At 36.5% G+C, this 11,613-nt stretch overlaps 3 protein-coding genes across 3 annotated transcripts; 1 reads left to right on the plus strand and 2 right to left on the minus strand.

The window, feature by feature from the left end:
- Nucleotides 399-5,993, plus strand: LOC105168499 (potassium transporter 5). The gene is made up of 9 exons (XM_020695790.1): nt 399-633; nt 1,079-1,301; nt 2,717-2,965; nt 3,096-3,134; nt 3,351-3,611; nt 3,714-3,766; nt 4,166-4,280; nt 4,375-4,629; nt 4,704-5,993. Exons 1-9 carry the CDS (start codon nt 430-432, stop codon nt 5,762-5,764), a joined length of 2,460 nt encoding a protein of 819 aa, XP_020551449.1. The 5' UTR covers nt 399-429; the 3' UTR covers nt 5,765-5,993.
- On the minus strand, nt 7,002-7,866 carry LOC105168693 (UPF0481 protein At3g47200-like). Its single transcript, XM_020696361.1, has one exon. It carries the CDS (start codon nt 7,819-7,821, stop codon nt 7,078-7,080), a length of 744 nt encoding a protein of 247 aa, XP_020552020.1. The 5' UTR covers nt 7,822-7,866; the 3' UTR covers nt 7,002-7,077.
- Nucleotides 8,357-8,897, minus strand: LOC110012475 (UPF0481 protein At3g47200-like). The gene has a single exon (XM_020696362.1). The coding sequence runs from the start codon at nt 8,810-8,812 to the stop codon at nt 8,375-8,377; it is 438 nt and encodes a 145-aa protein (XP_020552021.1). The 5' UTR covers nt 8,813-8,897; the 3' UTR covers nt 8,357-8,374.

The raw sequence follows: 11,613 nt of genomic DNA on the forward strand, positions 1-11,613 counted from the left end.
ATAATTATTTACCACTGCTTCAATCCATAGTCAATAAAATTTTAGTCCGTAGTATTTTTCTTTTGTACTAGTGAACCTAATTAAGAAATTAAACTGTATAATTATTACAATTAACAATTATTATGCACTGATTGTCAACTGAAATTCTGAGTTAATTGACAAGTAAAAATGGAAGCAAGGGACGAAAGAGACAATTAAGTTGAAATTTAGGAACCCTAAACAGCACACCAATAATACATAATAAAAAAAATTTGTCAACTAAGGAACAAGAAACCGAAGCACGTCAATCCAACAGACTTAGGAATCGACAAGTACGATAATTACTTCACATATAAAATAATGACCCCAGGTTTGACTCTCAAGCTGCTTGAAACCCTATAAAAACCCCCCACCACCTTCTGCACTAGTACACAACTCGTGCAAACAAACATGGCAGAAACACACCCCGGAAGTCAAGCAGAAATGGCGGAACAAGGCCACCAGCCAACGACCGCCGCCGCCGCTGAGGGTGCTGAAAAAGAAAGCAATATCAAGGAAAGAAAAGTGTCGTGGGCAAGGCTCCGCCGCGTCGACTCCCTCAACATGGAGGCCGGAAATCTCTCTTTCAAGCCCACCCACCACACCTCCCGTCAGGTCTTTTCTTCATTCATTTTATTTTGGTTAATATGCTATATGGCTAAATTCTAACTCAAACTAGGCTTGCCCCGATCTCAACCTGGTTCGGGTAAATATTTTTCATAATTGATTTGATTCGGATAAGGATTTTCCACACACCATACTCCTAACACTAATTCCGAACTTAAACGAGAAAAAAATGTAAAATTTTATATAATTATACATAAACTCCTATAATTTAAAAAATTGCATGTCCATCCAAGAAATGCACTTGCTATAATTAATATTTATTAAATTTGCCGATATTTAATAATAACTTTAATTAGCTTATTGCAGGTTAAAGTTTTTAATTTAACTAAATTATAATTCTTTGAATTTAAAAGTATCAAAATAAATTAGGAGTTTAAAATTTATATTTTTAAATTTATGGGTCCAAATGTAACGTGAAATAGAAAAGATGCAGGCAAGTTGGGGCAGGACGATGAGTCTGGCGTTTCAAAGCATAGGAGTGATATACGGAGACATTGGGACATCGCCGCTGTATGTATACGCCAGCACTTTCACTGACGGGATACAGAACAAGAATGACATATTGGGAGTGCTATCTCTCATCATCTACACTCTAATATTGGTTCCTATGATCAAATACGTCTTCCTTGTCTTGTGGGCTAATGACAATGGTGATGGTACGTACTCTATGATCAATATATATTCTTCTTCTAAATTCATTATTTTATTGTTAATTTTGGGTATATATATAGTGATCCCTTATCTAAACCAATAGTTATTATTATATGCATCAATTTCAAATATAAAAGGTAATACATGTATTATTGTTTAAAAAATTACAAATATGAGAAATAATTATGCAGTCATTGATGATTTTTTTAAAAATATATATATATATATTTAAAAAAATGTTATGGTGGGTAAAGCAAATAACCCATTGAAAAATATTAGTTCATAAAAATATTTGATAAAATTCTAAAAAGTATATAAAAATATAATTCATAATTTAAAATGGTATTTTGGACAGTTCAACATAAAAATTGGATGAAAATTTAAAGACGGGCCCGTTGTTAAATGGACATCAAATTCAGAGGTATTTATAATTTTTCAAATAATGAGGAGATATTTTTAAATACGTCAAATCTCAAGATTGATAGTTGCAATTTACCCATCAATAAATTTTGAAAACATATTCAATATTTTTACATTTTTAACTTTCATTGTTTTAAACCAATTGACTGAAAATAGTTGCTTGCGATTTGATGATGCAATAATTTGTCAGGGTAACTTAGTTCCGATTCATTTAATCTGATACAATTACAAATATTTTTATTTGAAAAATTAGTGATATTCTATATATGTGACATAATTATGGACTATAAAATGGAAATGTTATTTTTAGCCTTGTTGATATTTCAAAAGAAAATAATAGAAATTGATAAAATATATGAAAATGAATGTAAAAAGTCTAATTTTGGAGGGATATTATTATAGGGATTGGGGAATTTTGTAAGTTTGTAGAAAGGCATTTGAAGGAATGAAAGTATTACACAATTATTCTTCCCAACAGTTTCCTTCTCAAAGTGGTCACATTTGTTTCACGTGCCTATTTTCTGTCACTTTTAACACTCAAACCAATGGCGGGACCAGAAATTTTAGAAGAACATAAAAGTTGGGGAATAAAATCGAGGATACGAAATTTCAGAGATTAAAAATGAATTAGTGGTTAAGAGAGTGTTCTATTTGAAATATTTTATAAGATCCTCCGTCTTATGGCATCAATAAGTTTTTAAATTTTTTTGAGTAGACAAAGTATCTTATTAGATTGAGCTTATGAGATGTTATAAATTTTTAGTATAGCAAACTCCTGATATTTTAATCAAAACCAAAATACCCATCAAACTATTAGGTAGTATAGATTTTAAGATTTAAAATAAAATGTTTAAGATGTTACGGACTCTTTGGAAAAAAAAAATAAGATCGAAAAGTTTTAGAGTTTATAAGGTCACAAATATTTTATATTGCCGAAACTTTTATCAATAAAAATCGAGATAGAACCAAATGATACGAAGAAGATTTCTGAATTGGTCAGGAGGAACGTTTGCGCTATACTCGTTGATCTGTCGGTACGCAAATGTGAGCCTGATACCAAATGATCAGCCTGAGGACAGACAACTGTCGAATTATAGACTGGACACACCATCAAACCAGTTGCGACGGGCTCAGAAGATCAAAGAGAAACTGGAGAAGAGTATAACTGCTAAGATAATTCTCTTCCTTGCAACAATCCTTGGAACTTCAATGGTCATTGGTGATGGTGTTTTAACTCCATGCATCTCAGGTCAGTTGATTTGTACCACCACTCTTCATTATTCTACACGCATACGTCGAAAGAAATATGACTTTTTTGTTATGATTAATTATCACGGTGGAAAAGACAATACTAATCCTAGACTTGTATTGATTTGCAGTTCTTTCTGCTGTGGGAGGAATCAAGCCTCTGGGCCAGGGTATCATTTAACTTCTTCTTTTTGTATCTTTTTTTAGTTACAAAGAGTTTGGGTGGTTTCCGCTCTGGTTGCATAGGTAGCTTACAAATTACCCACCGATGCAGCTCTTGCAACAGCAAAAGAAATCGAACCTATAACTATGTGACTAGAAGTGGCCTTTCTTTTGTCATTTCTATCTGTGGAGATATTATATAGGTGTTCTTATTGGTTTTGCAGATGCTGTTGTCTACATCTCTATTGCAATATTGATCATTCTTTTCTGCGTGCAACGGTTTGGCACTGATAAAGTCGGCTACTCGTTTGCTCCAGCCATCTGCTTATGGTTTCTATTCATAAGTGGGATTGGCCTATATAACTTATTCAAACATGATGTGACCGTCTTACGTGCCTTCAACCCGAAATACATAGTTGATTACTTTAGAAGAAATGGCAAGAAAGGATGGGTATCGCTAGGTGGGATCGTTCTCTGCATCACAGGTGACTGTTCCAGTTACTATACAGTTGCAATTCCAGAAATTTACTTAACTAATTTGTGATTATTACTCTTCTTGCTAACTTATGCTGGTGTTGCTTGATCAGGGACTGAAGCCATGTTTGCTGATTTAGGCCATTTCAATGTACCGGCTGTCCAAGTAAGTTTAGTCGTAGTGACTTGATTCAGCAACAAGTCTACACTGCTTTAGAGCAAGTATAATTCACCTACTAGCTACTGGCAAATCTGCAGCAAAATTTTACGACAAACAGTCTCAAGAATTCACTTCAAACTGACTGCATAAGAACATGCCACAAAAGCTTTTCTTTAGTTAATTATGCACAGTCAATTACGTGTTAGTCAAAAGTGAATGAACTCTTACCATATTCAAATCCAGGACTAGTTTGAAAGCACAGGCAAGTGTGTGACGGCTGCCTATCTTTTATGAATTCAAACGAAGAAACAAACAAGACGTTAGAACTCAAGAAGCCTCATTCTGCAAGGAAAACAGAATGCTTTTACTTTACTGATAAGTGTTTTGTCATATATATGTTGACAGATTAGTTTCTCCGGGATCGTGTTTCCTTCTCTACTTGTGGCATACATTGGACAAGCTGCGTATCTTTCCAAGTTCCCAGATCATGTAGCCGACACATTCTATGACTCCATACCAGGCAAGTATCTGAACTGGTCCTGGAAAATTACTATTTCATGACAAGTAGTGCTGTTCTAAAAATAGTCTAAATACTTGCCTTTTCGGGTGTGTAGGTCCACTTTATTGGCCGACATTCGTTGTGGCTAATGCTGCTGCAATTATTGCCAGTCAAGCCATGATATCGGGAGCGTTCGCTATCATTTCTCAGTCCCTTAGTCTTGGCTGTTTCCCAAGAGTGAAGGTTGTTCACACTTCTGCCAAGTATGAGGGCCAAGTTTATATCCCTGAGATCAACTACCTCCTTATGGTTGCTTGTGTGATAGTAACTTTTGGATTCAAAACGACGGAAAAGATAGGCCATGCTTATGGTATGATCAAAGTATTTACGTATTTCGGTTCCATTATGTCAAGTGAAACTGATCACCACTACCTTGTATTGCAGGTATCGCTGTTGTTGCTGTTATGTTGATAACCACATGTCTGGTCACCCTAATTATGCTAGTCATATGGAAGACTAGAATTTGGTGGATTTCCTTGTTCTTTGTGGTCTTTATGTCGGTTGAGCTCATATATTTCTCGTCGGTTCTCTACAAGTTCACTCAAGGTGGTTACCTTCCACTAGCTTTCTCATTTGCACTTATGATAATGATGGGCATCTGGCATTACGCACACCAACAACGGTACATATTTGAGCTTAAAAACAAGGTTTCCACTGCTTATGTATCGGATTTGGTCAAGAACCGGGATGTAAACAGACTACCTGGAATCGGGCTTCTGTATTCCGAACTTGTTCAAGGCATCCCACCAATCTTTCCTCACTTCATTTCCAACATTCCCTCAATACATTCAGTAGTAGTCTTTGTCTCCATAAAGTCCATCCCTATCAGCAAAGTCGCTCTGGAGGAGCGGTTTCTGTTCCGTCAGGTTGAGCCAAGGGACTACAGAATATTTCGCTGTGTCGTCAGATACGGATACAAGGATCTAATAGAGGAACCAAAGGAATTCGAACGCCAGCTTGTGGAGAACTTGAAGGAGTTCATCAGGCACGAGCAGTTCATACTGGACGATGGCCCTGTCGAACAAATGCCTGATCGGACCACGAACATTCCCCATTCTGGTTCACTAGTTGATGGGAAGGCCAGAAGATCGAGCTCTTCTGCAGTTCACATCGAGGAATCGTTGGAGCAGCCAGTCCCACCACGCGTTTCGTCGAGCTCGATACAGTCGTTTAACGCATCTAAATCGGCAAATTCTTCTAATAGGATTGCAGCCGCATCATCGGTCCATGATGTGGGGGAGGAGGTGCAGAGAGCGCGGGAGCAAGGAGTGTTTTATCTGATGGGAGAAGCTGAAGTGGTGGCACGGCAAGAGTCATCATTGCTCAAGAAGTTTGTGATCAACTATGCCTATCCTTTCCTAAGGAGGAACTTCAGACAAGGGGAGACAACATTGGCAATACCTCATACCAGGCTTCTTAAGGTTGGAATGATATATGAGATATGAGTTGCTTCACACAAACGAATTTATATATGCACCCCGCCCACACCCACACCCACACACACACACAATCACATGCTTGTTTCAGTGTGTAATAATTTTCTGTATAATCCATGATGTGCTAAACTCTTTTGTTCAATGTATTGATTTTTCAATGTGACCAAGATCTGGAGTGTACAATCTACTTCTTTTTTCAAAAAAAAATAAAATGATGTGATTACGAGGAATGAATTGAAAATTTGTGATCGAAACACACTTCATACATAACAAGCGCGGGAAATTCCCTTTTCTTTCGATCGGCCAAAATCCCTTTTTCTTACGATGTTACCAAGTGTACTTATTTTATACCACTTGGGACGATTAATGTGGGGGATATGTTGTAAAAAATATTAGAAAAGGCAGAGAGAATGGCAGAGGCACACGAAAAATTATTACAGAAACAGAAACAGAAACAGAATATTGGTTTATAAAGACTCTGCATTCCAACTAGAGAAAGAAAACAAGAAGCAAAGGCAGGAGGGAAAAAGTGTCATGAGCGAGAGACTACGGTGCATCAACATGGAGACCGGAAATGTCCCTCTCAAGCCAACTGCCCATCATGTCCCTCGCCAGGACTCTTAATTCTTCATATTCAAATTTTCGTATATCGTCCTATAGTTATATATATATATATATATATATATGGATAAGCATCTTTGGTCCTGCACAGATCTACTTTTGTAATTTGATCTCATAATTTTTGAAATTGTCAAATTAAGGACAATTTTGAAAAATCTAGCTACAAAATTGCATGTGTTGTACACGTGACATGTTAATTTGGGAAGTTGCAGCAAAATTATGATTTTTTGGCCAATCTTTTTAATTGTAGGATCAAATTACCAAAATTAATTCCAATAGGACTAAAATTGCAAAATTTTTCAAAAAATTTTAACGTCCACGTAGGGCTATAAAATTTTAACAAAAAAATAAAAAAGGAAAAAACTTTTGGTTCTTTAGTTTTGTCCTCGATTCATTTTGGTCTACTTACCAATATTAATTTTTTACCATTAATTTAACCTAAGTTTTATTTTAATCCAACTTAATATATATATACCAATGAGTAGTAATTTATGATTAATTGCATTTAATATTGTAACATCCTACAATGCAGTCTTTTGGTATTGCCCAATAATCTTGATCATACACTGCCTACCAATATTATCACAAACTATGTATAGTGCAGACTGCAGCAGGTGCATGATTGAATTACAGCAGATGGTTGTAAGTTTGTCGTGGGATCAGATTTAAATGAGCGATAGACGAGTTGGATTGACTTAGCCTCAAAAATTGGACTCGGTGATCATCCTTCCCTGACAAAAACGCAAATTAACAAACAGGAACGTATGCATAACCCAAGTTACAATAGAATAAAACACAAACGGACAACCCAAGAAATCCAATAATGATAAGATACTGCAGACTGTCTGGATAATGGTGAGCGCGAAGAGGAAAACTGCTGCAATGACAGAGAGAGAGGCCCATGGATTAGTGAAGTAGGTGTGCTTGAGATTAGCTCTCCACTGATGCCATGTCTTCTGGCAATAATCACTGACAAGCTGATGAACCTCGTTGAGTCCGCTTTCAGGATCCAGGGCGATGTCCCTGGACAGGGAGTTGAATAAGTTGGCTACCATTTTGTCGCTGCCCAGTGCGTTCTGTATGATGCGGCATGAATGCAGCAGGCTCACGTCCCGGGCACTGTCGATTATGTTGTCCATAAAGAAGATGTAGGAGGTGATGTCGTTCCCTGCCCCGACATGGAACCGTTCGAATGCAATCAGGTTAAGGTATAACGATTCGAGTAAATCATCTACTATTATGAGAGGAAGCTTGAGCACTCCACCATGGAACGAGATGTCTCTTAGGCTTCTTGTTTTGCTCTTCTCAAAACGGATGCCGGCTTCTGTGAGCTCCGTGGCTGAGCGGATGATCTCATCTCCACCACGGTTGATGTGGTACCGTTTCTTCTTTTTTTCGGGCTGTGGTTCTATCCCAAGCAAGCTCCTCCGATATACATCTAGCATGTGCAAGCACTTGTCGAACTGCTCTGTATACCGTACTGGTTGATTAAAAAACTCAAGAATCCGGTTTGTCAACTTGCCTTCCTGTTTTAATTAGACCTCATGATGAGCATGCTTCCTTGGTAACACGATTCATTATTTACCTGTAAGTGCAGCATGTCTAGCTGATATCGTATTAAAAAAAATTATAATATTAGTACTGTAATTTTGGGATGGCAAGTTTAGTTCTATGATACCATGTACTCGAAAAGATGTCATGACAAGTGTATCACACTTGCTCTGTGATTGAATTGGTCCAGTAGAATTAGGCTTGGCAAGAATTTTCGGTGATGATATATACTATCTAGAAATTTTATGGACTATCTCTCTGTTGAATGAATACATAAACGAATCAAAAGGGAGACATCTTTACCTTGAAGAAATCGTCGTTTTGAATGGAAACAAGTAGTTCAAGAACTCTCAAAGGAAGCTGATTCTCGAGCATCAACATGTCACGCCTTGGATAAGGCACAATGTAGAGCCTGCCGTGGTTGCTGAAGATGGGATCATTGGCAGCCTAATCTTGAGGCTTATGATCAGTTTGAGTGGTGGTGCGCAATATTTCCAAGACGAAACATCCATCGACGATCATAACCGTCAGGAACTTGTCGTCGTCTTGCCACTTGGGGTCCAAATTGTCGTAGGCGTCTCTGAGATCCTGCACTACCGGAGTCAAGGCGTGGATAAAGCTACACAAAGGTTTATCCAATCTCTTGAGGAAGTGAGAGAGAGCTCGACTCTTGTGCTCCTCCATTGCACTCAAATGCGGGGTGCCATTATGATATGGTCCCAACGACACCATCTGCGGCAGGTAAACTGTCTTCTTCAAATCAGCAACGCAGGGCGGGATTCTGTAGATGCATCTTTTACTCCAGCGCGCAGACTCTGCTGAAGTATCGACGACTGTGTTGCTCGTCTCAATGTTTATGTCAACAAAATGTGCTTTTTCATCCATGTTCTTGGCTCACTGATTAATCAATCTAGACTCGCAAAGTTTGTTTCTATGTAGGGGTACAATATACAAATGATACGTTTGTGATTCGACAGGATTGGTGCGTATTTATACGTGTATAAAAGTCGTGTGATGCTCATCATCATCATCGTCATCATCTCCTGTGTGCCTTGCCCACTATTGAAGCATGAATGCGCCTTGCTCTGTCTGGTGGTCCAAAAGTGTTGCATTTCTGACAGGGTTTTGGGAGCAAACAATAAAGTTGACATAACCCCGGGTTCCCTGTTTCTGATTTTGGTGATACACGTTTTGCTTTTGTACACCCTACATAACTCTTTTTTGGGCATCAAATTAAGGTTTCCAAGAAAAATAAAAATGTAAAGGTTTCCAAATGCTCCTCATCTTTTTCAAATTCTCGTTTTGAGGAAAAAAGAAATTAATTCGATTGAACTTGATTTGGGTAAAAAATTGCTATTAAAAAGTAACATATGTCAATTAATTTGATTGATTTTTGCTAACGTGGCAAGTTTGTATGAATGGCATGGCAACTTATGATTTGTTGTCTATTTTTTTTTCTTTTTTTTTTACACCAATCAACATCATAATTTGACTGATAAGGTGTATTTCCTCAATGTGCATGCTATTTTCTTATCAAATTTATTCTAAAATTGTAAATTAAAAAAAATAAATAATCAATTTACAATTCTAACAAATTACATATATGACTAATATACGAATAATTACATAACAAGAAATACAATTAAGCATGACTTACACTACAAGATCAATCCTTATCCAATGCAAAGGCAAAAAGTTGGGGTTGTACGTACTTTTTCTGCATTCTTGTTTCTTTTGCATTATTTAAGTAAAGCACCAAGTGTAGAGAATATGTACGCTTCTTAACCTAGGACTATGCTTGAATGAGCATCTCCGATTATAATGAACATGAGGGTTGGAAATTAGATGTATGGCTTCTTTTCTCTAACACGATAGACATTTTGCTCTGAAAATTTTGTGATACGTGTTTATAATTATATTCTCAAAATAATGCTTAAATGCATAAAATCTCTTTGTTTTTTAATAAATTTGTTACAAACCTTTCTTAATCTTAAAAATAGGCAAACAAAATTCCTCTATATTTTCTTAAACGTAGCTCAATCACCCATCTCCGTAAAATTTAACTAACGGCTTGAACTGTTTATAAAATGATCATTGTACCCTTACTTAATATATATTATTTTTTATTTTAATGGCCGATGGATCTTTTCTTATTAAATAATGATCGTCAGATTTAATCAATTAATATCAACCGTTAGATTTTTTAAAAAAAATGAAATATCTGGATTTAACAAATTATTTAACTTATATTATATATAAATAATTCACCGCTTTCACTTACATTAGTCCGAGGAAAAAGAATTATTATTATTATATACAAAAAAAAAAAAAGCATGAGTTTACATAGGAGAAGCAGCTAGCAAACAGAGCATGCTAATAATAGCGTAATTCAATTAGGAACATGTATAAGTTTAATAAAAGATAAATCTATCTTAGGCATAAACTTTTCATAAGTTATGAGCATTTCAAGATCTAGCAATGTTTGTTCGTCCGTATACTCCATTGCATAAACTCCCAAGTTCTTTACACGTGTGATCATCAAAACTTTTGGACTGGCTTTAAGATGTCTACTCTTCTGCGTACAAGGTCTTTAACTTAGAACTTTCTAATATCTATCTTATGATTATAAGCCACATTGATCTTTTAGTCGAAACGCTCCAATATCTAATGTCCCATTAATCTTGAACCTAGATTTAATTGATCTCCATCAATTTATTCTAAACCAGAGTAATGAACTTAACATTTGGTCATAATCATTTAAATGAATCTTATTCATCAAGCCTAAGCCCAAGCCTAAATCTTATTGAGCATTTAAAACATAATTAATATTTTCAATTTTACAATCGAGATGAAGCCTTGACTTTGAATTTCTAATAAACGGGGCTTAAAGTTTTACAAGTTACAACCAAGGACATAATCATTCTATAGCTATCATGTTCATGTTTGTGATTCACGTTTTGCTTTACATCACTCACATCGCAGCAATCATTCCTTATCTGCTGGAAAGACAGAAACAAAGTCCTTATACGTACTGCATTTCTCTTGTTTCTTTTGCATTCTTTAAGTAAAGTACCTCGTCTACATAATTATTGTACGTCTTGAAGAAATATATTTTTTCATTTATGTACATTGATTGTCAAAGTTAATATACTACTCATGTATCCATTCAGTCCTTTCCTCTACCAATATCTTTGAAAGGGAAAGAATTCAAAATTAGGGTTGTAAAAAATGGGCATTATGTACTTTTGCCCTAAATCATCAGCCCCACTGCTCCGACGCTCAAATCGTACTCCGGAGACTTTGAGCAGGAGCATCGCCTTTAGCCGCTCTACAAAGCACTGAATCACGATTTAATCGTAGAGGTGGTGGAGGTGCAGCGATGGGTGACGCTTCCACACACCATTGCTCAAGGGAGGGGTTTTAGCGGATTGGATTCGGGGGAATCTCAATTTGAGCATAAGGGTTTTGTAACTATGGGTGGGTGTGGAGGGGGGTGCTCGCTGAGCGATCAGAAATATGTTGTGGCGTCATTACCAATTACCAACTTGGGAAACGAAGGTTTGAAATGAAGTCAAAGTCTCTTGTAGATAATAGGAGTGTTTGCAAAAATTTCTGCTCACGGAGTGATTTTTGTGAAAAAATTTAATTTACGTCTCACAACTTATATTATTTGTAATTTTGTGGCA

Source organism: Sesamum indicum, linkage group LG8 (assembly GCF_000512975.1).
Source record: "Sesamum indicum cultivar Zhongzhi No. 13 linkage group LG8, S_indicum_v1.0, whole genome shotgun sequence".
In the NCBI taxonomy this organism is placed as follows: Eukaryota; Viridiplantae; Streptophyta; class Magnoliopsida; order Lamiales; family Pedaliaceae; genus Sesamum; species Sesamum indicum.

What these genes read in the sequence shown, in the direction of transcription:
- LOC105168499 (XM_020695790.1), top strand. Translation starts at nt 430, where the DNA reads ATGGCAGAAACACACCCCGGAAGTCAAGCAGAAATGGCGGAACAAGGC. An exon ending in CCCACCACACCTCCCGTCAG is followed by an intron (nt 634 to 1,078) that starts GTCTTTTCTTCA and finishes GAAAAGATGCAG; the next exon opens with GCAAGTTGGGGCAGGACGAT. An exon ending in AATCAAGCCTCTGGGCCAGG is followed by an intron (nt 3,135 to 3,350) that starts GTATCATTTAAC and finishes TTGGTTTTGCAG; the next exon opens with ATGCTGTTGTCTACATCTCT.
- LOC110012475 (XM_020696362.1), bottom strand. Translation starts at nt 8,812, where the DNA reads ATGGATGAAAAAGCACATTTTGTTGACATAAACATTGAGACGAGCAAC.
- LOC105168693 (XM_020696361.1), bottom strand. Translation starts at nt 7,821, where the DNA reads ATGCTAGATGTATATCGGAGGAGCTTGCTTGGGATAGAACCACAGCCC.